Source organism: Harpia harpyja, chromosome 4, assembly GCF_026419915.1.
Source record: "Harpia harpyja isolate bHarHar1 chromosome 4, bHarHar1 primary haplotype, whole genome shotgun sequence".
NCBI classification, from domain to species: Eukaryota; Metazoa; Chordata; class Aves; order Accipitriformes; family Accipitridae; genus Harpia; species Harpia harpyja.
In genome coordinates, this window is record NC_068943.1 from 84732920 (window position 1) to 84758673 (window position 25754).

A 25754-nucleotide genomic window follows, 5' to 3' on the forward strand; every position below is an offset into this window, starting at 1 on the left:
GGTGGGGTGGGGGGGCGAACAAAAACATAAAGAAGCGGCCGGGGGGGGGGGGGGGTAGGTGGGTTAAAAAAAAAAACAAAAAACCAACAATTTAATCTCACACGCCCAGAGGCACGCAAAGAAATGCACCCGACCCAGCCAGCCTGCAATCCCTGAACCTCAAATTTTACCGGAGCATGCGGGCGGCGCTGCCATGATTGTATAGGCGGGAGGCGGGGGGGGGGGGAGTGGGTTTGTGTGTGTGTGTGTGTGTGTGTGCGTGTGTGTGTCCCCGTGCGTGTGCATGGGCGCGGGGCGAGCGTGCGGGGCGGGGGCTCGCCGCCCCCGGGTGTCGTCCCCCCCCCAGCACCGCCCGGCTCCTCGCTGCCGCCACGGGGGGTCGGACACCCCGCTCCCCTCGCGGGGCGGCCGTGTGAAAGGCAGGCTGCGAGCGGGGAGGGGGGAGCGCGGAGGAGGAGGAGGAGGAGGAGGAGAAGAGGAGGAGGAGGAGGGAGGAGTGTGTGCGTAGAGGGAGGCGGGGGGGGGGGGGGGGAAGGAAACCCTCATGGAAGTATGAAGGAGATGGTGGGAGGCTGCTGTGTCTGTTCTGATGAGCGGGGCTGGGCGGAGAACCCGCTGGTGTACTGCGACGGGCACGGCTGCAATGTGGCGGTGCACCAAGGTAAGGCACCGGGGCCGGCCCCGCCGCCAGCACCGGGGCACAGCGGGGCCGGGGCGGCGACGCCGCCGCCTCCTCCTCCTCCTCCTCCCCCGGGCGCCCCGGGGAGGCCGGGGGTGGTGGTGGTGGTGGTGGTGCGGAGGCGGCGGCGGGGGGGGGGGCTTTGTTTTATCCCTATTGTTCAAAATAACGGTGTCGCCGCTGGCCTGGCTCGGCGGAGGAGCCGGGCGGGGGGGGGGGGGCGGGCGGGGAGCGTGGTGTGCCGGGGGCGAGGAGGGGAGCGGAGTTGGCTATCAGCTGCGCGCCCCCGGGGGGGGGCACGAAGCTCCCGGTGCTCGGGGGGTGCTCGTTACCGAGGGCCGGCCGGCCGCTTCCTTGGGGGGGGGGGGGGGCGGTGGAGCCCGGGGTCCCCCTCCCCGGTGCCCCGGGAAGGGCGGGCTGGCGAGCCCCGGGCCGGGAGGAGGGCAGCGCCGGGTCGGGAAGAGCCGCAGCCCCCCCCCGCCGGGGGGGTCCGGTGCCCTCGGTTCGGCCCGCTGCCGCACATGGCCCCGGGTAACCCCCCCGGGGGCGGCCGCGGGGCCCGGAGCTGCCTCCTCCAAGGGCAGGGAGGAAGGCAGCCCTTCTCCTCCTCCCCCCCCCCCCCGAGATATGGGCTATTTGCATTTTAAATGACTTGGAGCACGCCCCTAACACACGGTATCGGACTGGAAAGTTTGTCCTCGGGTCTCCGAACACACACCAAAAAAAAAAAAAAATTAAAAAAAATATGTATTTGCTTTCGTTCTAATCCAGCAGAAAGGCACGGTGATTATCCTGGTTGGTTTGTTTTGAATAACACGAAGGTTTCTGGTCTCATCTGGCATGTCTGTTTTTCCATCTATTATTATCCTATCCATCTACCAGCACATCTCCAGCCTCTTCCTGTACAATCTCTCCTTCGGTGTCTTGATGCACGCTCCTGTCTCCAGCTGCGAATGTGTCCTGCTCTGCCTCTGCCCGCCTGTCAGGCGCAGGTCTCTGGGTCTGTAGGTTGGGCTTTCTTTAGCTTTTCGTGTGTTTGGTGTGTCCGCGCTCAGGGCTTTAGTAAGAAGTCGCTTACAACCAAGTGACTAAAGAGGAGTTAAAAGGAGGAAGCAAAACTTGCGGGGGATTTCTCTTCATTCGCAAGCGATGCTTGGGTGTCTCCTGTCATCAGGCAACCTCTCCAGGCTGAGTGACCTGGCAGCATGTAAGGGTCTCTCTGGAGGGACACTTCTTTCTGTTTGAATTTTGCTGGTGTAAGTGTTCCGTTCTTCCCGTTATTTATCAAACCCCATGCTAGATCATCGCTGTCTTTTTTGGAGGGAGATAAAGGGCATTGGCATCCTTATGCCCACTCCCAAGATTAATATAAACACTTTCGTTTGCTGGCAAGAACAGTTTCAAATGTGCAAGAACAGTTTCAAATGTACAATGCTTTTATTCTTTTAGGGTGCCTGTTTCTAGGCCCGCGCAGGTTCGGAGACTGGATGTGTTTGCTGCAGCGGCGGGGAAGCGGGCGCGTAGCATTGTTTAGGTAGAGTTGGAGCATGTTAGAAAAGTCTCAGAGAGGGCACCGCTTGTGTGTTTGGAAACACAACTGTCTGTTTAGGTCTTGTAAGAGTCCTTCAGGATATAGTAATTCATAAGGAGTGTAGCAGTGTGTAGTGGATGTTCTTCAACCCTCTTTTTAAAGCCTGCTTATAAACCTAGCAGTAGTGTAGTGTTTTGGTAGGCTTTTATTTCTTAAATAGAAACAAACCACTGTAGAGGATCATCTGGGTCATCTAGTCTCATTCCATGCAATCACACACTGGGTTTGGTATCTCTTTGTACTGCTTGAATATCCACAAACCAAAGTTACCTTTTGAAATGATTGTACAGTTAAATAGAGAACACGGTATTTTTTTAAAAGGTACATTATAGCTACACATTAGGGCTGATTCTTAAAAGTATCAGTAGCATTCCTGTGATGATGGTTAGAAATCTTACCCTTCCAGTAAAAAATTCAAAATGTTAACAAAAACGTCTGATTGCAAATTAAGACTCTAATAAGATAGTTAAGAACATTTACAAACCGTATTTTCAACTCTGCCTTACTTATGTTCCGCATTTTTCCTTGTTTTCTTCCTTGTTTTCTTCCTTTTTGAAGCAGTGGGCACAGAAGCTTGCACTGGCTCCAGCTGAGTGCTTGCTTTTGGCCCTAAGCCCACTGCTAAAGATGGACCCAAGGCAGGCTCCTCTGTCATTGCTTTCATGTAGTTTCTATTTTCTTATGTGTACGCCTTGGCTCATCTTGCAGTCAGCTCTTTTGGTTTAACTCTACAATTGCATTCGTTTTCCTGGCTGATGTGGAATAATAGATGTTAGAGAGATGGAGAGAACCTATTGCGGGTCGTGTCTGGTCCATCCCCCAGGGAACATCACAGGATTGCTTCCAGCAGGATATTTTCAGATGCTTTGTCCAACCTAGTTTCAAATGTCTCAAGTGACTGGGATTCCATTCCAACCGCCAGTTTGCATTTGAAGGTGGAATAAGGAAGATATAATTTGTTCTTTCCTCAGAGACTTCTATACCCTCGTCTGAGATGCATAGCCTTACTTCTTACCACTATCTTTACCAGCCTCTGTTGCTTTAAACCCACCTGCGTGGTGGCTAAGAGCCCTTTCAGGGTCAGAAACGCTTCCTTTGGGACTCACAAAGACCATCCTTGGATGGTTAGATGATGAAGATGGCCGAAGAAGGTGAACAGCCTTCAAGCCACATTGCCCCATCAGAGAAGGGAGCTAATTTTAGAGAACTGGGAGCTGCAGCTTGCAGAGGGAGACCCTGAGAGCATCAAGAGTGATGTAGAAAGCAAGAGGGACGCGTGGTATAGCTTTGCAAAAGCAGCAGCTTTGTCGGGTTATCAGCTGGAAATTTGCATTGACACAGAACCTGTTCCCAGGAGTAGTCCTAAAAAGCCTGAATTCAGTGATCTTGGAAGCATGCTGCAAAAGGCTGCCGCTGGGTGTGACTTACAGACTTGAGGGCGTGCAGAAGAAATGGGAGTTTTGCTTGGTGCCTGTCTGAATTCTCACTGAGATGATTTCCTTCATGATGCTGAGATTTTCTCTTAGTCCTAATTATGGTTAAGGTGCTTCATAGCCATCCATTTCGTAATTTTATATTTAGATCGCTAGTGACACTTGAAAAGTTAAGGGGTAAGAAATTGTTCCATTTGTGTTTTCTAGACCAGAATTAGACACAGTTTATGAAGCACTCGATTCCCACTTAGGCCACATTTTCATAAGAATTTTTGATACTGGGCATGAGCTTATTTGAAAACTGGAATAAACGTATAACACTGGACCTGTTGCAAAAGGCAGTCTGCTGTTGCTGGCTATGGAAACTAGAAAGAGGAATAAAATGCTGCGTAGTTGTAATTTTTGGTTTTGTCACCCATATCTGACTGATAACAGCTCTGGCAAACTTTTATATACAACTGAGAAACTAAACAGTCAATTTAAAGATGGTCTAATGAACTCTCTTTGCTTTTCTTCCAGCTTGCTATGGAATTGTCCAGGTTCCTACCGGACCCTGGTTCTGTCGGAAATGTGAATCTCAAGAGAGAGCCGCCAGGGTGGTGAGTACGAAGCACGCTTGTACTTACACTAAATAGGTTCGTTCGATGCCCTTCATGTCTCTGCTGGAACCAGTGTGGTCCCCTGGCAAAAGTGATAGAGCCTGGCATTTCAGCACTACTGTGATTGTAATCCCAGCTCTGCCTGTAACCTGCTATATCTTGTTTGTACAATAGGAATAATTGTATCAAGCAATTTTATACAATGCTATTAGCAATTTTGATGAAGATGCTGCCAGAGGTGCTTTTAAGCAAGTTATCAGTGACAAAATTTTTGATTCTAGAGACCTCAATCTTTTAAAAAAATAATGGCATTCTTCTAAAAGGTGGTTTCCCTGCTGTTTTTTCTATTCAGCTCCTCAGGAAGTTTTGGAGTGGAGGGAAGTTGGCATCACCTGAGATGCTGCTATACTGTCAGAGTTATCATACTGACTGACAGGATGGATTGGCATTCATATCTCGCAGCAACAGTCTCCTGCATAAAGTCTTCCGAGTTTGTAAAACAGCAGAGAAAATGACAGGAAGCTGGATCAGGGTTTAGTTTCTGTCTAAGTAGCAATTTAGCAGTATAGAACACTTTACAAATGTTCTTAATTAATTCTGGCATTTCCCGGTGAGGCAGGAAAGTGGAAACAATCAGGCCAGGACTGCCTCTTAGGTCTGTCTATGTGGCGAAGTTATTTGTGCAGTAGACTAGGCTGTGAGTTTATAGCACACCAGCTACTCTGCAATAACTTCCCATGCGAGCCCTTATCAGATACGGCTGCACAAACCAACTACTGAGGCACTGGGGTGTAGATCTTTAACATGTTAGTTATGCCATAGATGCTGCTTTTGCCATACAGTAAATCTGGGATAGCTTCCTCCCTTCGATTCCTTAAAGATGGATTTAAATTAAACTTCGGTGTTCCTTAAGTACAGAAGGCCTCAGTCAGCACAAACAACATTTATTAATGCCTGCACTGCCTTCGGAACTGGTTTAGCTAAATCTTTTCTAAAGTACACACCTAGCGAAACTGATGTAGGTGACCTCTGAATATGCTATCTGTGCAGGCCTGAGCAAATAGCGTGCTTCATCTCAGCTGGGCTCTCTGCTTGCTGCAGTACAAAAGTTTAATCTGTTTCACAGATGGGCAAAGAACTTGGCAAAGATGAGCGAATGGGGGAATTAGGTATCTGTACCATGCTTTCTACATTGCATTAACTCATTCCTCATTGAAGTGGGAGTGTAAACAAGACCAGACTTTCAGACCTGAGCTCTTTTCCCATTGTAAGATGCTGCTTTTATGTGTGCTGCAGTAAAGAAGATCAAATGTGTCTTTGAGTGGTTTTACATCCTGCAGATAGTTTCGTAGCAAAGAAAGGAATTTGGATTTCATGGGCCTCCTTCCCGCGGCGCTCCCAACCGTGCAGGCAGAGAGAAGCTCTTCAGTGTTAGCTACAATTCAATGTAAGGTGTAGTAATACATGTACACACAAGTCCTCCTCACCTGTGCTCATTGCAAGGACTGTAACTTTTCACTTGCACATTACACACTTCAAACTGCCTCCGAGGTAACAAGAAAACAATACCCCTGCAGGTGGCTCCTTATTTAACTCACCCTCGGTGAAATCTGTTAGACAATGCGTGGTGGGCTTCAGTCATGCCATTCAGTCCTGTGGCATTCAGCCCTGCTACTATAATAACTGAACAGTGATAATCTTCCTTCCTAAGCAGAGCTGGGGATGATTTCCTATCTAAATCCCTCACCTTTTCAGTTAAACACCAGCAGTCATAGCAACAGACACGCAGATGGGTAAATACTTAAAAAGAATCTAGTTCTTTGATGTAGAGAACAGCATGATCAGAGTAAGGGAAATGAGTCAGGTCTTATGAGATCTGTGCATGGCTCTGTTACTAAAACACTTTGAATTTGGGCTCTGTGGTCCAGCGAGGCTGGAGGGTATGACTCTGCCACTGCCCTGGGGTTTCACGGCACCTATCTGTGCCTGGCTTTCTCCAGCTGTAAAAGGGGCGTTATCGGCCTGCAGACACTGCCTTGAGGATCTTGAAGGAGAGATGCTGCTATTTGAGTGCAAAATACACTGGCAACAGCAGCAGGATGAATTGATATTCGTATTTCTTTCATAATGACTGCGTGGTAAATTCCTTTGAAAAACAACAATGTTTTTCTTTCCACATCTGCCTTCATAGAAGAATCTTAAAGCAGTTTACAAGCTTTGTCCATATTTATTGACTAAATATTGATGCTTTTGCTTTGAAAATGAGATACAGAGGCATGGAGAATATTGCACTTCTTCACGAGTGTTTTAAAACATAGGTCTCCTGACTTCTGTGTCTCTCCTTTGGAGAGATGGACTCCATCCCCTCTTCAGCTTTGGAAAGAGAGCTCAGGAGCCCTAACTTTCAGTTGGCAGGTGTAGTCGCTTGGTGGTAGATCCTGGAGTTAGAAGCCCCAAGGGTCAGGAGCTCTAACCTTACCCATTACAACCTGGTTTAAATCAGCCAAGCTCTGCTCTTTTCCCAGAGTTGAAATAAAAACCCCTGGAGACTGCCTTGGCCTATGCAGGTTGAATAAAAGGAAGAGGTACCACTAATCCCTGCTCGTAACCCCTCCTCAGATGCTCAGGTCCCTAAAGGATGCTGTGGATGCTATTGTGCTTACAGTAAGCAACTGAAAGCCCATCCACTTTGTAATCAAATTGTCTAGGAAGCCCGGTGAGCTGCAATGGCCAGAGGGCACTCATGTGAGGGATCATGTGAAGGCTTTAGCTGTCATTTCGAGGCAGGGCTATTAAAAGTCTTGTGTGGGGCCGATGGAGCTGTTAACCCCTCTTGTTACAATCAGAGCTTTGCTAATCGCATGGTGGGAGAGCCGCTTTGATCTGAGGGGTGGAGGGGAGAGCGGAGGGGCCTTTTCAAGTGCAAATTTCTTATTACAGTGTCTCAGTTAACCCAGTTCTTTTTCTGTCTTGGCTTTGCCGGGCTTTCCATAGTAATTGTGAGAGCAGCTCTCCAGCCCTCTGGCAGCCCGGACCTAACCAGGAGCAGTGAGAAACACCTCCTGTGGTCATGCATCCATATTTCAAACTAAGTTGCAGGGACAGCGAGATGGGCTGCTGACGACAGCACTGGTCTTTGTCCCCTCATCTCTTATTTATATGTTATCACGGGGATTTCGTGCTTGCCAAAGGTGCCTGTTTGACAGCCCCACACACTTAACTCCCACAAAAGTGTTCCGAGGATCGGGCTGAGCCTCTCTGCCGCCCATTGCATTGCAATCCTATTTATTGTGCCCGTCTGTCCAAGAGGTAAAATTTCAGCAGAGGAAATCTTGCTTGAGGAAAACCACCTTTGTGGAAGGTCCTCAGGGACTACTTAGTGGCAGAGGCTTTTGCTCACGGCCAGTTATTGCTCAATACGTTGGTGTTTTTCGTGGCACGGAGCACCTGCCCCGTTACGCTTGCCAGAGCCGAGCAATCACGGCAAAGCGTGGGCAGGCGAGAGCACCAGGTCCCACACACTCGTAGCGGCTCAGCCCACCGTCTCGCTTTGACACCGGGCACCTCATTTCAAAACTTTCTGACGAGGCACATTTTTCACAGAAAAGCAGGGGTTTTTTTGTTTTGTTTTGTTTGTTTTAACAAATCGGACATTTCTACTGGGGCAGGAAAAGTTTTGCGCCTCGCAGGTTTTCGGGCCTTTTTTAAAGTCAAAGAAAACAAAAAGCACATAGAAATTTTCCCTGAGTGATGCCATGAGAAGACAGCAACCGTTTTCGGGCGGCTCAGCCCAGGAGAAGCCCTCGGGGCTGGGAGCGTGTTCCCCCATGTGTGGCAACGCGCCCCGAAACCACCCCACCTTCCACCAACGCTTCCAAAGGGCGTTATGGCCGGGGGAGAGCCCTCACGTGGCGATCGGCCGACGTGGAGGCCGACGATGGCCGGGCAGGGCTGAAATTAGTGAGGCGGGAAAAATGAGCGCAAGGCCTCGCTGTCCGCTGCGAGGCGAGGAATGGCGCCGAGGGCCGTGGCGCTGGGTTTCCCCGGCTCTCGCCGTCCCGCCTGGCCGGACTCTCCCCATCCGCTCGCCGGGTGTGCGTGGTGGGGAGGTGAGGCGCGTTCCCCACCCTGGCCGTGAGGGGAGACCCTTCGGCAGGTTTGGGGCCGCCGCTGGCCTTGGAGGCCTCCCTGCCCCGGGGGACCTGGCGTGAGGGGGCTCATCTCTCCGATCACCCTGTGGCTGCCGGTCCCCGGTGGAGGACACAGCGTGTCTCCCCCTCACGGTTTTCCCCAAAAGCAGCCATTAGTGGCCGGGCGTGGAAAGGGGCGCAGGGTCGCTTCCGTCCCTCACAGCCCACCACGATGCTGGGCCTGCGGCCTCCCGCCCGGCATGATGGCGCTGAGGGAGGTTCCTCCACCCTCCCGGGCGGCAGGGACTCTCTGGTGATGACGTTCCCCTCACGCCTTCTCCATTACACCTCAGCCACCCCCGAGGCTGGGTTTGGGGGAAAGCAGGGTGCCCGCTTGCCAGTCCCAGCTATTGGGGCCAGGCTCGCCATGGCCCCCCACGCCCTGCCAGCAAAAATGTCACGACAGCCTCACCCACCTCTCATGAGAGTGGAAAAAAATGTCACGAGAGAAGGAAGGAAGGAAAGAGACCAAGATAGTTAATGGCTTCTTTTTATTTGCCTTCTGCTCTCTGAGTCATGGTTTTCAGTTTTACTCCCCAACCACAAAGTCTAAAACTTTTTTTTTTTAAAAGCCCTGTGAAAGTCAAGGTTCGCTTGTAGCCCTGTGGCTCTTGGACTGAGGCTTTAAACACGTCCCCGTCAGACAGGACGATATTGAGCTGTGTCAGAGTATCTTTTTGCACCCAAACCGCCCTCAGCCCTTCTTCCACTTCCTCTCTTTGAAAGCAGCCCCATCTTTCATAACCATGTTGTAAATGAATCATCTCTTTTCTGGCCCTGCGCCCCTGGGAGTTAGATTAAACTTGTTGTTTCTGCTTAATTTCAAGAGATGTGAACTGTGTCCCCACAAAGATGGAGCCCTGAAACGGACCGACAACGGAGGTGAGTACTTCTGCGCAGAGCCGGGTATGTCGTGCAGAGCTTCTGGGGACTCGGCAGCTGTCCCAGGCGCAAAATAATTCATTTCTGAGCCTATGTCACCAGAAAGGGAAGGTTGGAGGCTCCAGAGGAATGAAAACACTCTACCTTTTTCTCACAAAAACTTCACTTTTTGAAACCTCCACAGTGAGAAGACCTTTCCCTGGGGGGGAACCTGCCTGACCTCTGGCTGGCATCAGAGCACAGTCCCTGAAATGTGCAGTTCCTTGAGTTTAACCTCGCAGGAATCAGTGCACGATCTGGCATAGTTTACAGAAATGTGGAAGTTGCAGTGTTATTTGCTGCATGCTTGCACAGCAGCAGTGTGATCCTCGAGTTAAGAGAGCCTCAGCCTTGAGTACCCATCTGAGAGCAGGGACAGGACGCAGTAAAGATGTTCTTCTCTGCAGGTCTTATCTGCTCATCATTGATGCTTCTCAGCCTCTGGTGCTGCAAAGTACTGTGGAGTCTGATTTCAGTTGTCAGAGCTTGCAGCTATTGATGCTGCTGGCTGTATAGATCAAACTTAATTTTTCTCAAAATCTTATTTTTCAGAAAGGCTTCTGTACTTACCTGCCACTTACCTTAATACACAAAGGGTTAAATTAGGCAAGGAGGTCTTTATTCTGATAGATCCCATATTTAAAGAAGAAGCGCTAAGTCCAGGGTATTTTGTAGAAGCATCTGCTAGAGCTGGTCATAAGTGCCAAGAGCCTTAGTGCAATAGCACAAGTATTGTGTTGGGGGATTGGTTTATAATAAGACAGCATCTTCTTCCAAACATGTTACTGCATGGTTTGATCAGGTCTGTGTAGACAGGCACAAGAAGTGTTACAGCCGTGTCACTGTACAGAATTATATAGCCCAAGTACTTACAGTGCTGTATGATTCTGTAATCATGAAGTTCGGTTCCACCTGCCCAGGTGAATCCATCCTAATTCTAGCTAAATCCTTCCAGTGCAGTAGCCATACTGGTATGGATCAGCCCCCTAAGGCTCCTGACCTTCAAACTTTCTCAGTTCTCTGCTGACCAGATGGAATTTCAACTTACACATCTGATTACGGGAGTGTCTTGGTGGATTTAGATTCTGATCTAACTTGGCTTGCTGAAAAAGAGCCTTCTTTAGCCGTTGATAACAGCCAATAAAGAGAGCTTTGTTTACAGTGGCATGGGACTACACGTCAAACCTGTCCCATCAGCATCATTTACTGCTTGGATGCTTTTCCTGGGTTTGGTTAGGTCTTCAATTCCGGGTCTCAAGTCCTGAGGGGGTGCTTTTAAGAACGATGAGCGTTGCACATTTCTTTTCCCAAAGAAATCTCTGCTTTCTTATTTAATCTGGAGGTGGTATCCGTCTATCTTTCACCCACAAAGGATTTGATTCCTAACCAAGTTAGAACAAGCAGTATTTCAAATCTAACATCTAACTTAAGTTGGCTCCCTTCCTACACTCTTCGTTCTCTCCCTCCCATGCTTGTCTGCAGCCCTGTCTGAGTTTAAGACTCTTCTGGGTTGTCCCATGTGAATCTCCGCTCTCTGTCTTGTTTGCTTCCCCAGGGTGGGCCCATGTCGTCTGTGCTTTGTACATCCCAGAGGTGCAGTTTGCCAACGTGCTCACCATGGAGCCAATTGTCCTGCAGTATGTACCCCACGACCGCTTCAACAAGGTAAGGCCATCTCTTTCTCCTGCTGCCCCAAGCGTACCTACCCCACCTTGGCTTTTTGGGGTCATCTTATCCTACCACATCTCCCATCCAATTTATTTGAATTTCCAGGTACTCAGATTCCTTTAAAAATAACTTACAAAGTAAATCCCTGTTCTTGTAAATACCTTTTTGGTCCTCTGTTTTTCTCTTGCCCAACTCCCTGCAACTTGAGCAATCTCTGCCTTGGGAGTTGCATGTTGGTTACTCCACATTTTGATCTGACACAGTTGTTATTTGGGGAGAAAAAGATGCATGAGTTTTGCGCATGCCACTGAGAAATAACCCAGAGCTGTTGTCATAGGAGGGAGATGACTAGCCACAGAGTTATGAGTTCTTGAAGGCTTTGTCTCCTGGTGAACAGTGAGAGTGAAGCAGACATTTTGTCTGCTTCTTTGAGTGAGCACTTTTCCTTTTTTTTTGCAGACCTGCTACATCTGTGAAGAGCAGGGCAGGGAGAGCAAAGCAGCCTCTGGAGCATGCATGGCCTGTAACCGACACGGCTGCCGGCAAGCTTTCCATGTCACCTGGTGAGTCCCCCGCAGCATCACCCCAAGAATAGCCCCAGCTATTGGTTTTGCTGTTGTGGCTTTGAGGCCGCACTAAATGGGTTGTGTGGGGAGTTGGGCTAATCACCCTGGGTTTATTTTGTGCAAGGAGTATCTCATCCTTGCTGAGTTTGTGAGGGGAACTTCCCCAGGAAGGCTGAGGTTTCACCAGTAAGCCTTCCCTGCTGAGAACGAAGGCTGGGGATTTCCCTAAGACTATGTGGAATCCAAGAAGAGAAGAGGTGAGTCACAACCCAGGAATGTTCCTTCTCCAGCAGAGCACATGCAAGAGTATCATCTAGATGATGTGATTTTAAGGGCTGATATCCTCACCTACCCTTGCAGCCTGAAAACAACATTGCTTATCAGCAGAACAGGGAGATTCCCAGCTTTACATGGATCCTTGCTCATGATATGTCTTTCACTGGAATTGTTACTGGTCTCCCAGCCTCCCTTAAGAAAAACAAAAATTGCAAAACAATCTGCTAGAAAAGTACTGACAATTTTGAAGATCTGAATATGAATTAAAAATAGTCTGAACTTTTTTCCCCTCCTTCCGTACCATTTACGAGCAGAATAGGAAACTTCAAGACCCTGCCTGGGTATTCTGAACTATTCTTTGCCCTTTGATGGGATATGTGGTCTGGCTGTACAATTTGCTTTATCCTCCTCCTAATTGCGTGTATTTCAGTGCCCAGATGGCTGGCCTCTTATGTGAAGAGGAAGTCCTAGAAGTCGACAATGTCAAATATTGTGGCTACTGCAAGTACCACTTCAATAAAATGGTGAGTTTCTTCATCCCTGCAATGGAGGTTTTTTGTCACATAAAACGCTTGTATTCATCCTAGATTGTGTCTGTGCTCAGAGCAGTAAGAAACACCAAGAACACATAAACAAGGCCTGCAGCCTGCTTCCCTTTTCAGCCATCAGAGTCACTTAGGAATAAAGATTAATTTATATTTTGCATTTCTATAGCAGCTTTAAACCCATTTTCAAAATTAGGGCTTGAATTCTTCCCATCTGTTTTGGCTTCCCTGACCCACTCTGTATGGCTGAAAGGTAAGTCCCAAGAAAGGAGAGCAGCCATGATCTTTTGTTGCTCCAGGGAATTAGGGGTATGGCTCAGGCACCCTGGGCAGGAGGGTAACACGGAACAGCCAGAACTTCTGCCTGAGGACAGAGACAGCCCAGAAGAGACACAGAGTCATTCACTGTTTGAGGGGTATTTGGGGCAAAGGATTTCCCCTATTAATTACAGTACTGAGAGGAAAAAGAGGAACTTTTCCTGTTCTGCATAATTAGTAGACACCTGCTCTCCTCCCTCCAGCAAAAAGGAAACTGATCCTCTCACTACAGCTTTATGTCTCAGTGGCTCCTTTGTTGCTGGCTTTTCCCACTTTTCTTCCTGCTTATCAGTGCTGTCACATACAGTGACTGATGTCTTGAGCTTCCCCTCAAAGTCAAACTGGGGGACACCTTCCCTGCCCTTCAGGTACCCTCAGTATCTGACACAAGTGTAGCTCTGTATCAAGTTTACTGATGCTCAGACAGATAGCAGGACTTCTGCTAGTGCCTGGAGTCTGAGAACAGGACTTCCTTCCACACCCCCCCCCATGCTCCGCTCAAAACTGACGCTAGACACTGCTGTTCAGGAGGACTGGCTTGTCTAAGCAACATTGCTGCTACCGTTTATCTCGTTGTTTACAGAATGGTCTCTTAGCAGCTGTGCCTTTCTTGTACAAGTGTCAGTGTGCATGGGCCACCAAGAACAAAGGATTTGGGGAGTTAGATCTACATGCCGTTCGTAAGCCCCCTAGTATGGTATCTGCTGTGGTCCCCACATTAGGAACCAGGCTGGGCATCTGGCACAAAAAAAGAGTTTGGTCCTGCATGTGGTAGACAAGCCATTTACTGTAACTTTGCTCGCTGTAACAGTGAAAGCTGGACTCTATAACACTGTTTCCTCTCTCTCTCTCTTTTTCTTTTTCTCCTGTTCTCCAACTCCTCTCCCCTTCCCCACTTACCTCAGAAGACCTCACGTCACTCTGGAGGTAGCTCCTTCATTGCTGGAAGAAGGAGTCGATCCACATCCCCTGCTCAAGAGAAGCATGTATCCCACCACGAAAGGCCAAAGAAGGTAAGATCTGCACAGAGTTTGTCAATCCAGAGAGGCACAGTCGTGTGGAATGGAGGTGAGAGGGGGAAGACCGTGCAGAGAGCACCGATGGCTCCTCAGGTGAGCTCTGACTCTGCGAAGAGTTTCACAGTCAGAGATCTGAAGAGTGGCTGCGTTTTTAAACAGGCCTCTAGAAATGTGTATGCAAATAGAGCAGCACAGCCATGGGGAATGTGAGGCCAAGTTTGCATGTTCAGATTATGCCAGAGGGCTCCTGACAGAACATGCCTATGAAACACGCAACTTTCTCTTTTCTGTCTTGTGGCAAGTCCACTCTGAGGATGACATTGTGCTATGGTTTCCAGCTACTGAGTTGATCTGCGTGGAAGTAGTTTGGCTGTGGTTTTAAATGAGCAGCTCGAGAATATAAACTGGAGGTCATTGTCCTCAGATCCCAGAGTCCAAGTTTTAAAGGACAAAAAGATACTGATTAGTAATCAGCATTGTGGCCAGCAGGTTAATTGTAGGCAAGAACAATAATTAGTATAAACTAGGTAGTACTTTGTTAGTCAGATTAACGAGCCACAGGGGTTCCACCTGCTTCAAGTCTACCTGGGAAAATAGTTTATTTTTGTTAAACAATTATTTCGAAGAACATCGCGTGCTGGATCTGACTGGTACTGTAGTTATCTAACTCTGCTGGTTAAGATGTACTCATCAAAACAGCTGCAGTGTTACAGGACATGTTAACAGCACACCAAGGTTCATAATTAACCAACTGACTCACGTGACAAATGCTCATATTTCAAGGAAAAGCAGCAGTGAACGTGTAAGGCAGAATCCCAGCAGACTCCTGGGTTCTGACAGGGGTCCAGGTTCCAGTGTGGAAGGGTCTGTACCAAAAGAAATGAGGAGGCCGGAGGCTTGTGAGGTATTTGTTATTTAAAACAATAAATAGCCCTTAAAGGCAGGACACACGTGTTTTGGAGGATTCAGGTTCTGAGGCAAGTGGCAGCAGAATAAGAAATCTTCCCTACCTCTTGATACAGCTTTTGCAATATCAAGAATCCACAACATAGTACTGCCACCCGCCTTTGTACCCCATCTGTCCAAAGCAGTGGAGTAGGATCTGAAGAAGAAATAACTTGTACAGGAATACTGTCAGTATGATCAGATAGTTTTTAATAGTATATGGGCCATATCCTTGTTTTTGTTAGCAGAAATCCAGAATTAACTCTACTAAGCAACCTCTGGGTATATTCCACTATATCAAAAGCCAAATTTACCTTGTTGTATAAACACAGTTGGTGATACCCCTGCAAATTGCAGCATGGGTCTTTTAAGTCTTGCCATAGGTGTCTGGCTGTTTACCTCTTTGTTTGTTTGTTTTTGTCTTGTTGCAGTAGGCATCCTCATGATGCGTGAGCAATTTTGAATGGTAATGATAGTGACCCACATCCAGAAACAGCCCAATGACGCTCCAGTGGGTTATGTGGCCTAAGTCTGATGGATCTCAGCCCAGTCTCCAGGGCACAAGGGCATCCAGGCTTTCAAAAGCAGTACGGCCATCAGTTAATACTGACACCCTCCTGGCATGCCCAGCTAAGAGTCCATAAATTCTGTGGGCAGGAAAGCCATCTCCTTCTTTATTTACAGAGGTTATCCCACAATATCCAGTTTGAAACGCTGCCCACCGTGACCATTACGTGTTTGGGAAGCTTGCCCAAACCGTACCTGATACATGGGCAAACAAGGCAAACCTCACTTACAAAGTGGTGCCTACCCTGCTGCCGACACCAAGTCAGTAAATTTCCTACTGCCGACAAGGCTAAAGCGTATGGGGAATATTTACTCCTCTTGTGTGTTCAGCTGCTGCGAGGAGAGGAGGAGGCGGGAGGGAGAAAGAGCATCTGTGCCATGGACAGGGAGCAAGCGCTTGGCACAAGGTGAACGGCTGTACTGGAACGTCCTATTTTTAGCCAACAAGCAGGCAGAGGGGGTGGGAGAGAGGGCAGGATCGGGGTGATTGACGGCAGCTTTGGAGAGCTCAGCTGTAATTATAACTGACAGACTCTGCAAGTCCAAGGCTGGGGACCCTACGAGGGTTTCTATATTTGCACAGCTTCTGGTGGCAGGGGTGGGAGCACAGTCACGTGCCTGGCAGGTAGGAGCAGGGGTGGTGCTGCTTCCCGGCTGTGGTTGGAAAGCAGGTCAGCGCCAGGGGGAGAGCGAAAACAGGAGTAATATGGATTTATTTATAGGCTTCTCAGTGGCGCTCGCCACTACTGTTAGCCTCTGGGTTCCCCACAAACGTGCAGAGACTCCGTCTCGCTGCTGCCTCACCGCTCTCCCCTCCTGATGGCTCATCGGGTTTGCGAGCCACAGATGCGATGGAGGCCCCTTCCAGGGCCGGGATTGCTTGGCATGGCCGCAGCGCAAGTGCAAAATCAACTTCTTCCGCTTAGAGCGGGGGAGTCAGCACGGAAACGGGGTCGAGGTGTGCAAAGCAGCTGAGACGGGCAGGGTAAGGAAGGCACTCTCGGCTTCCAGGGGTGTTGGGGAGTTTACAGGTCTGGGAGCGGTTGTAAAGTGCAGGGAAGAAGGGCTGGGTGTGAGGCGGTGCGGGAACAGAGACCTTTTGAAGGGGTACCCAAAAAGCGGGTTGCAACATTACTTCCCACATGGTTTTGGAGTACGTGACTAGCAGTGCATGATCTAATTGCACATGTTTCAGGGGAACTGGGTGTGCTGCTGTGCTGACCTGAAGTAGAACAGCTTTTTCTTGAGCCTGTCCAGCTGTGCAGCTGGCTGGTCCCGTCCTCCCAGAGCTGGAGGCGTTGCAGGGGAGCTGATCACTCAGCAGCAGACCAAAGTGCGTGTGCGAGTCCTCGGGCTGCAGGTGCTCATGGCTCTCCGCTCCAGAAGGAGCTCAGTGCCTGACAGCTCCCTTCCAGTGCAGGGCTGGGGCTGTTTACTTAGGCTTTATGGAGGAAAACTCTGGCTGAGTTAATGACTAAGTGAGGGGCACAGGATTTAACCCAGTGGCTTCAGTAAGACAGCAAAGATTTGGGATTTGGACTCCTAAGCCCTGCTGTAAAACAGTTCAGCATTTGTGAAGAGTCTTGTTCTCTGCGGAACAAGGGACAATTGTGATGTGGGACTGCAAGCCAGCGTTGGCATCCCCTGCCTCTTGCAGGCACAAATGATACCAGCCCAAGCATTTCCTTCTGCTCTGTCCTGAAAATGGGAAAGCTCCAGGCTTTGGGTTTTCTGCAGAACATACCAGGCCTTAGCAAAACCAGCCCCATTTATTTCTTTGGGGTTGGTATTGCAATGTGTGTGCTCTACCCTGTGGGACCCTTTGCAGGGTTTGTTTGTTTAAAAAAAGAAAGAAGAAAGAAAGAAAGAAAACAATAGCTAAATACCAAGAAAATGCTGGATGACGCACAGGGGTTGAATGAAGTACAGATGTTCTGTCACCTATATTGTCTGCTTGAAATGCATAGACAAAAGTTACCACGCTCCGTGGAATGAAATTTGTCACACCAGGAGCAGACGGGAGCACATGCACTACAACATTTTTAGGCGTATACCCCATGGAGGGAGACACTCGTCCAGTGTTATTCTTAGTGAACACCTGGAACCCATAAGCAAAATCAGGGAACTTTTAATTTGGATATGGGACATTTGTTATGAGAGGAAGGGTCCCTGCCCAGTGACATAGGAAAGAGAAGCAGGCTCTTGGAGCAAGTAAGCCCACCAGCAGTTGTTCCTCAGGTCTGGGTACAGAGCCAGTTCTCCACAATCATAACACATCTTTAGCTCCTGAACTGCTTCCCTAGCCACGGCAGGGGATGACTCTTTATTGGGGTACAGGGGCTGTGTCTGTCTTCCCCCCTTACCCCTTTAGCACCAGCCAGAGCAGTGCAGGAGCCCCCAGTCCCATGGCGTCTGAGCAGATGCGTGGCAGAGCCTGCCTCCCCCCTGCCATTCCCTGTCTGTCTAGACCTGATGCCAGTGGAGGATACGAGCCAAGGATCCAGCCTGGCATATTTAGCACACTGGAGAAGTTGTACTGGGCTGAAATCTAAACCTAGTGGGTCTGTGAGGGGCTTTGTGTTTGCATTCGAGTTGGTGACGGAGGTCTGCCTCTTGGAGATTTGTGTCCACGCAGGCATCAAAGGGCAAAGTGGACATTTTTTTCAAGTGGGATGCAAGTGGCTGCTTTTAAGACCAGCACAGATTTTTTGCAAAGGAGTACTGAACCTAAATCTGCTCTAATCTTGCTATAGTAGCCTTGTTTCATAGCATCCTTGACTGGCTTTCTGTGACCTCTCATTATGTGGGTGTTTAACCGCCCCCAGCAAATCCTTCCATTAGCAGGGGATGCAGCAATAATTTGAGAGCACACAAAGCCCAGCGAGGCCTGGCCGTCTGTCCTTACGTAAAAACTCTTCATGCACTCCGAGTGTGTCTCAAGGCAAACCAGTGAAATCCCCAGCACGGCCCTGGTGCAAGTGAGGTTGCAGGCAGGGGCTTAGCGTCCCTCTGCCCGGTGCCGTCTTCCTCCTCGCTGCGGCTGCCATGGCTGCAGCCCAGAGCCAGGCCTCCTCCTTCGGGTGAGGGAGTTCAGAGAGCCTGGGAAAGAAGGGAGGGAGCAGTAGAGCCCACTTGGCTCTTCTCAGCTCCCGGCTCTTCCCTCCCTCCTTCCCCTGCCCAATCTACTTTTAATGATCCAATTGCTGGTGTCCAGCAGATTAGAAGAGGGGGCTCGGGGAAGGGGAGACGGCGGTGGCGGGGGAGCAGGAGGAGCTGTGTACAACCCTTTTTGGCAGCGAGAGATCCTGTTTCGTTCCTCCTGCGCTGGGGAGCTTGAAGGGAGATTGTGTCGCTGGCACGCCCCCCCCCTGCGATGCAACCACGCTCCCCCCGCCGCAGCCCTGGCCTGCTCCATGCCCACATGCCAAGCCCCAGCTGCTCAGTCCTGCATGGGGAGAGTTTGTTTTCCGTGAAGTTCGTTGCTGGGGGCAGGTTCATGTTCCCCGCAGACCGCAGCTCGCCCAGCCGGCCAGCCTGTTGCAGGGAGCACCGAGCGGCTGCAAGGTAGGGCTTGGCTTTTGCTTGCAAAGATGGGATGGGGGTGTTGAAAGGTTTCCTGCTCTCGCAGTGCATCCTCCCTCCCTCCTCTTCCTCCTCCCCGGACTCCTGCTTCGTGGCACAGCCAGGCAGGTCTCTGTGGGCAGGCTGGACTGTTGGCAGTGGCTATATTGTCTGTGAAGCTTCCTGGAAGGAGGGTTTGCAGAGGAGAGTGCCTGTGTGCCAGGGAGACGAAATGCTGGACACAGAAGAGCCAGGTGGGGAGGGGACATTTCAGAGACAGGGGACCGAGTGCTGCTTTCCCCCCTCTCCCTTTGCCCTGCCCTCCCTTTGCGCCCTGTGGCTCTTGCAGGAAGCATTTGGAGCCTTCCGGTTCCTGGAGAGAACCCACACATTTAAAAGCTTCTGGTGCAAGCTGGGGAACGCCTCGGGTTGTCTGAGGGCCTGTCAACACAGGCAAGATAGCCAGGAGCGACTGAGCACCCTGACTCTCTCAGTGCCATGGTCTCTGTGGGCAGCCAGGGTAACCTTCCCACCAGTCCCCCAGTCTGGGGGCAGCCCGGCCCGTCTGTCCATGGGGTAACGGAGTTAATTGTCCTGCCTGTTTAACACAGGGCACTGCATTTCTCTAGTAATATCGAAGAAGGTGTCAGATCCTGTTGCCTTTCTGAGTACCCCAAAGTATTAGAGAGTAACTGGAGGGTGGGAGATGGGTGCTATTGGGTGTGCAAAGGCAGCAGACACCCAGACTGTGCAAAGCTTAAGGGCTGCAGTCCAGAGGGCTCCTGGGTGCCTGGTCCTGTGGGTTTCTGCTCTGCCCGAGCAGAAATGACACAGAGAGCCTGGAGAGCATGTGGTGTGGGAGGGGGAGAAGTGCTTGGTAAGCACAACGGAGGAGCAAGGTGTGCCTGTGGCCATGGCCTGGGACTGCATGCGGGGACGTGGAGCAGAAGTGCAGTCGAGCTCCTCGTCAGGCTGCGGTGGTTCTGGTTTCAATGCAGTCCTTTGAGCAGAGCACGAAGACTGGTCTCTGTGGGACAGATTTTCGAAATAGTTTGAATGCAGTTGCTCAGCACATGTAGTCAGGGCCAGATCTTCAAAAGAGCTCAATACCCAGCGTTTAGCTTTTTGGAAAACCTGACCATTTATTCAAGCGTCTAAATGGGAGCTGAAGCATTCCAGAAATCTGGTCCCTATTGTGCAGGCTGGGTTCTTGCTGAATATGTACATATGTACGCACTCCTACATATAACCAGAGGACTGCTCAGTTAGCTGTTGTAGACTCACTCTGCACTGCCGACAGCGAAGGGAGATTTTTCAGACAGGAGACAGCCAGGATTTTGAAGCTGGAGGATGTGAGTTTGGTGGCTGCCATCACAATGAAATTGTGGGAGGTTTTATGGTTCACTGTGGTGACAGTCAGGACATTTCTGCCTTTCCCCACGCATGTGCATGTGTGTATGTGTGTGTATGTAGGTGTGTAGGTTCATTGTCATTAGCCAAAATGGCTTGGCTCTGCCTTGTCTCATCTTGACCATGATAACGTGAAATCAAATCATTACAGTGCTGTCTAGCTGGCATTTGCAGCAGTATATCTTATTGCCTCCTGTTGTAACTTTATGATTGAAATGCATTTGGGATTCGGGGTCTGAAAATGAGAGAATAAGCTTTGTGGTATTCGGAAAGTTTAAGGACCAGGGTTTGTGCAGTTATTTGGCAAAATGTATTGTAATGAGGTGTCTGGCTCCTGTTTTCCATTTTTGGCTTCCGTGAGTGGCACTGGCAGCATCTGCAAGTGGGCAAGCGTGTGTCCAGGTGGGGTGGGGATCCCTGACTTTTCTTTCTGAATTTTTGGATGACCTTCTGTGAAATCTTAGCAAGTTCTCTCATCCCATGTGCCCTGGTTTCCCCATTTGTAAAATGAGATGTAGATGTTAAAAACCTCTTTTCAGCTCATTGAAACTCTCTGCTGTGTGCTATTAAGTGAGTGCAAATTGTTACTACTACCAGAATAATGAACACTGATGTGCACATGGTTTGTGACAAGCTGCTTAACTAACTGGGCCACAGTTTCCCCATCTTCCTGTCCTAGAAGACCCATGAGACTTGGACAGAGTTTATAGCACAAGAAGCCCCCAAGCATTTAAAACATTATGAGATTTAGTAAAGATTTAATTTTAATTTGTCTTTTGGCACTTAGTCTGTAGAAATCACATTTTCGAGCTTTCCTTGTTCACTGCCAAAGCTGGAAATGTGTATTAAAGAAAGGGGAAAAAAAGAAAACAGAGATTCTTGTAAAATACTGTAGCTCTAGGAACAGAGGCTTTAACAGATATGCCAAACGCCAGGAGTCTTGTGATAAAATGATGGATATTGGCAGTGTTGGTTGGGCACTCAGCAAGTGCAGTGAAGCTCTAGACTGAATTTCCCTCCTCCTTTCACCAGCTCATCCCAGTGAAAGCTTCCGTGGCATCATGGCAGGTTTACACTGGCAGGGTCACTGGTGGCTGCAGCATGGGCCTCCTTTTCAAGTGCAATGAAAATTCAGCCAAACCCACACTGGAAGGTGCTGATTTCTGGAGCATTTTTGCTTCACCACTGCTTCACTTCATGCCTGCCTTCCCCAGCCTTTTCCTCCTGCCCTGTCTCTCCTTCTGCCCCCTTCTTTCCCATTTAGTGTATTGTTTCCTAAGCTAATTATTCCACTCTCTTCTCTCCTCCCCACAACACATAGTGGAGCTCATATATTTGTTGCAATTGCATCTTCCCCTGACAGCATCCCAACTTTGGCATGTGCTGGCAGCTGTAGCCTCAGGGCTTTGCCTGCATGAGGAAGCAATGAGGATCTTTCTGGAGAGTCAATGAATTTTGATGTGACTGTTCTGAACTCACCTTCGGTCCAGACTGAGGACTTCAGCTTCTAGAATAAAATGCCCATGCAAGGGAGTTGTACCAGAATGGGCATTCTTTCCCACAAAAACGTCTCAGAGACAGGAGGGTGGATTTCTCTAAGCCCTGCGTCTCATGCAGGTGTTTATCTGACAGCATCTCTCTTGGTCCACACACCAGCGACCACACTGGGAAGTTTGGAACTGAGCAAAAAAGTTTCTGCAGCTTCAGTGAAGAAGACCACATCTTCAGCTGACATCGGTAGCATGGAAAAGCTCCTGTAGTCAGCTGAGTGTGTTCCCATGGGAGTGTGCAGCTGAGGAAGACGGGGAGGAAGCAGGAGTGTGTGATGGAGCATGGTCTTCTATCCAGCCATCCTGTATGCCAGCTGGCCTGGGCACCCTCAAGCCCCACTGACTTCACACATAGGCCTATGTTTTCAGTCCTTTCACTGAAAACATCTCAGTTTTAGCAGAAAGTGATAGCACTATATAAGAATAACCTCCTTGCTTACAGTCCATTCCCCAGGAGAACACAAAATCAGGGCAGGCAGGACTCAAGTGTTTCTCAGGCCATGATTTTTCCTTGGTTTGCAATTTGAAGAATCCAATCTTTCTGGGGTTTTAGTGAGAGGAAAAAAACAGGATGAAGAAATCAAACTAGTCTGTCTCCTGTTAGCAAAGATGGACCCAGACCAGCTGTCTCTGTTGGGAGAAGAGATGGGGGGATCTCTAGGTTAGGTTCAAGCCCAGGTTCTGAGATCTCTGCTGACTGACCTCTTTACCTGTGCACATGCAACATGGGCTGAAATCAAGATTCTCCCATTGGCTGTACAGGGTGGATCTGAGAAACCCTTGAAGAAGGTAGAGAGCGAGGGTAAGGGGGCACAGAGTCCCTTTGGGGAAATAGCAAGAGGAAGGCTCAGCTTTCTTGAAATCAGCCAGAGCTTGTTAAGTCCTTCCCTATCATCTTACCATAAACTGATTTGGGGGCTTCTGTTGATATTCTGCACTCCAGATGTTGGCTGCAGCTGGGGTAGAGATAGTGGGACGCTCCCAGCCAGAAGCTGGGATGTGGGGGAAGGGATACTGGGCTCGTGTGGATGGGTGGAGAAGAAAAGATGAATATGAATGTATGGTTGTAAATCCACCCCTACACACCCTGCTTTCTTTTCCCTTATAACTGCTATTCTCAGCAGAGGAAAAGTTAGGCTTCCAGTACTCTCTTATTTCTTTTGCAGAGTCGGAAGGACAAAGAAAGACCTAAACAGAAGCACAAAAAACGTCCGGAGTCTCCCACCAGCCTTACCCCATCCTCGGTGCCCGTCGCTGCAGAGAAGGTACCAAACCCACAGGATGCGAGTGTGTGAATGCGGAGTGTGGGGGGAGGGCAGGGGGAAACCATTGACACTGGCTTTCCTAGGAAGTGGGGATGACAGGGCAGAAGAGCAGAGAGAGGGCTTTTGTCCATTTATTTTGATTCCTGATTCGTCACATTCTTGCTCTCTCTGCCTGACTCCCCACCTCGACGCCCACCTTGGGAATTTAACACGGCAGCTGTCTTGATTTCTGTCAGCACTGACGACACAATCATGGAGCTAAACTCCCAAGTGATTGAGCTGTAAGTGCCAGCCTGTTTTGCAGCAGATGTTCAGATTTGAAGCTCTTGTGGAATAGATAAATATCCATGTTTTGGCCTTTTCTGCTGCCACATTGTAAACAGCTCAGGTGCATAAGCAAGGCAAGGCTTGTGGGAGGAGGTGTTATCCTTTATTAGACAAACTGATGTAGGTGAGGGGGGAAAAAAAACAGACAATCTTAGAAGCACGTAAGATCTTCAAAGTGCATAATAGAGGTAGCTTTTCTGTGTGAGACAATGGGAGGTTGTTTTCTATTTAGTTCCTCCATTTCAGGAAAACTCAGGCAGAGGGGCACAGTGTGGTGGCCTATTTTGCTCCTGAGGTGTAGAGGCAGTCCAGTTCCCTGCTGGGAAGATGTCGCTTTTGTGGGTTTGTCTTCTCAGTGCCCAGGGCTTGTGGGGCACAGTCAGGATGTCAGTGTATTTCTGCTGTTCACTGCTGAAATCATGCTGCTGACATGGACTCTTGCACCTGGCTGTAAATCAGGATAGCCCTGAGCTTTCTGTAATTTGTGCCAGCCCCAAGCTCCAATAATGCAGAATAGACACAGTGGAACTTGCCTCTAGCTTGCATGCAACAAGGTGAAGGCTAAGTTTGCAGTTGTTCAGGGTCAGGGAACAAGTGAGGTTACTCCAGTGCCTGGACCTTTGGACTTGCACTCCCCTCTATGTAGTGGGAATGTAAATTAATGCAACTGCTTAGCAGGGCTGTTCTGGTGTACGTGAGAGTAGGACTAGGGCCAAGCTCCTGCTAGGACAAATAACGTGTCCCAGGAATGTCCTTTTGTGCACAGAAGTGCTACTTGGAAAGGCTTGGGTGTCCTTTACGTGGCAGGACTGCCTTGTGAAAATGAAAATTCACAGGCTAGCAGTGTCTGCATGTGTGAGAAGCACTGCAGGGGCAGTCTGGAAGAGCGAAAGCTCCTGCCAGTCAGCACAGGGTTGCTTTGGGTTAGGACTGAAGAGGATTTTCCATGTTCTGTGTGAGGCCAAGCCTGAAAGCAGGGAGCAGATGTAGGTCAGAGCTGAAATGGCAGAGCTGGTCTCATGGTTCTCAGGCTGGGAGAAGCAGAAAGTTACAGCGGGACAGAGTGGAGGAACAGCCTCTGAGCAGCAGTCACTCTTGATTTACCTGTGCTCATGTTAGGGCAGCTCAGCTCTGACTTTTGGGAGCAGCAGATTCACCCAGTTAACAGGGCTGTCAGGAACTGATAGCCTAAGAAGATTATTTTCAAGCTGAACTGAAATCGAAAACCTGACTCTTGGCCAGCTAGAGCAGTTGTTAGACAATTACCCACTGTCTCCTCCAAAGGCCTGCCAGACCTTTATAAATAAGGAGGGAAGGGTACAATTCAGTTTTACAGGCAGCTTTCCACTCTTTGTAAGCTAAAATTCAGGAGATGTTAATTACCATAGCTGTACTTGAGTGACAGGGTTTTAGTGTTTCCCTAGGGAGTTGTTATTGATCCTCATAACAGAGTGTAGTTCCCTTGCTTTTTTGTGCGTAGATCCCAAAGTATTGTTCAAACTGTGTTACCAAAGGTACTCACTCCAGATCAAATGTAAGAGCTGCTCAGCAGCCTGCTACAACCCTGCACAAACCCCTCAGGGGGTGGTTGTATGAGGCTTTCTGGATAGTTGCACCAGTGTAACATTGCACAGGTTAGACTAATGTAAAACCTTGAGACACATTAATGTAGCATGTCCAAACAGCATTCCTCTTGGAAGCCAAAACCATCTTTGTCCTTTCTGGGTCTTACATTAGTACAGCTCATCCCAGTAGAGCGTACTGGGGAGTGGGTAGGGTAGATGCAGCAAACCAAAAGCTGACGTTCATGGTGTGACTACACAGAAGAGCATTGCTGGTCCCTGCTGTGCCATGGTTAGAGTCTGAGGAGAGCTGGGGTCTCTTCCTCTCCTTACCACTTGCATGATCTTGGGCAAATAATTTATTGCCTCCGTGTTCTTCTCCAAGTTACCCAATGAACCAGAGCATAAACTCCCCAGGGATAATTCCTGCAGGTGACACAGCCCCCAGTCTTCCGTGGGGAGCAGCTGGGTGAGAGCAGATCTCAATGACCTATAGCAGGGAGGGCAGATGGTCATGTCCAGGCTCCTGGGAGAAGGACACTGGCCTGGAGCAGCCGTGCAGAGCTGCAGGAGGCTGATGCAGCCCTTGCTGTCCACGCCAGACCCATGCTGCCAGTTCGCCATGCTGCTTGCACCGTAGCCAAAGTGGCACCACGTACAGTGAGTCCCAGGCTGCCGTCCTGGTGCGCAGGCTGTGCTGGAGCAGGGGTTGGACTGGAGGCACCTAGCATTACCAGTATTTTGGAGCTGGCAATGAGGAGC

The 25754-nt window shown here is 49.4% G+C and overlaps 1 protein-coding gene across 3 annotated transcripts in view; it reads left to right on the plus strand.

Annotated features, from left to right (window-relative positions):
- Positions 1-533: 533 nt before the first annotated feature.
- The window catches only part of MLLT6 (MLLT6, PHD finger containing), a 64022-nt gene continuing 38801 nt past the window's right edge, over positions 534-25754 (plus strand). For 2 of the 3 annotated variants that reach the window (XR_008234844.1, XM_052785358.1), the window contains exons 1-8: positions 534-661; positions 4223-4302; positions 9320-9374; positions 10969-11078; positions 11541-11644; positions 12354-12447; positions 13692-13799; positions 23005-23103. Coding sequence is in view for 2 of the 3 variants with exons in the window: in XM_052785358.1 (XP_052641318.1) it covers positions 553-661; positions 4223-4302; positions 9320-9374; positions 10969-11078; positions 11541-11644; positions 12354-12447; positions 13692-13799; positions 23005-23103 (759 nt within the window). In the remaining variant the exon portion in view is untranslated. The remainder of the gene's footprint in view (positions 662-4222; positions 4303-9319; positions 9375-10968; positions 11079-11540; positions 11645-12353; positions 12448-13691; positions 13800-23004; positions 23104-25754) is intronic. The other variant, XM_052785359.1, reaches the window with a different exon arrangement.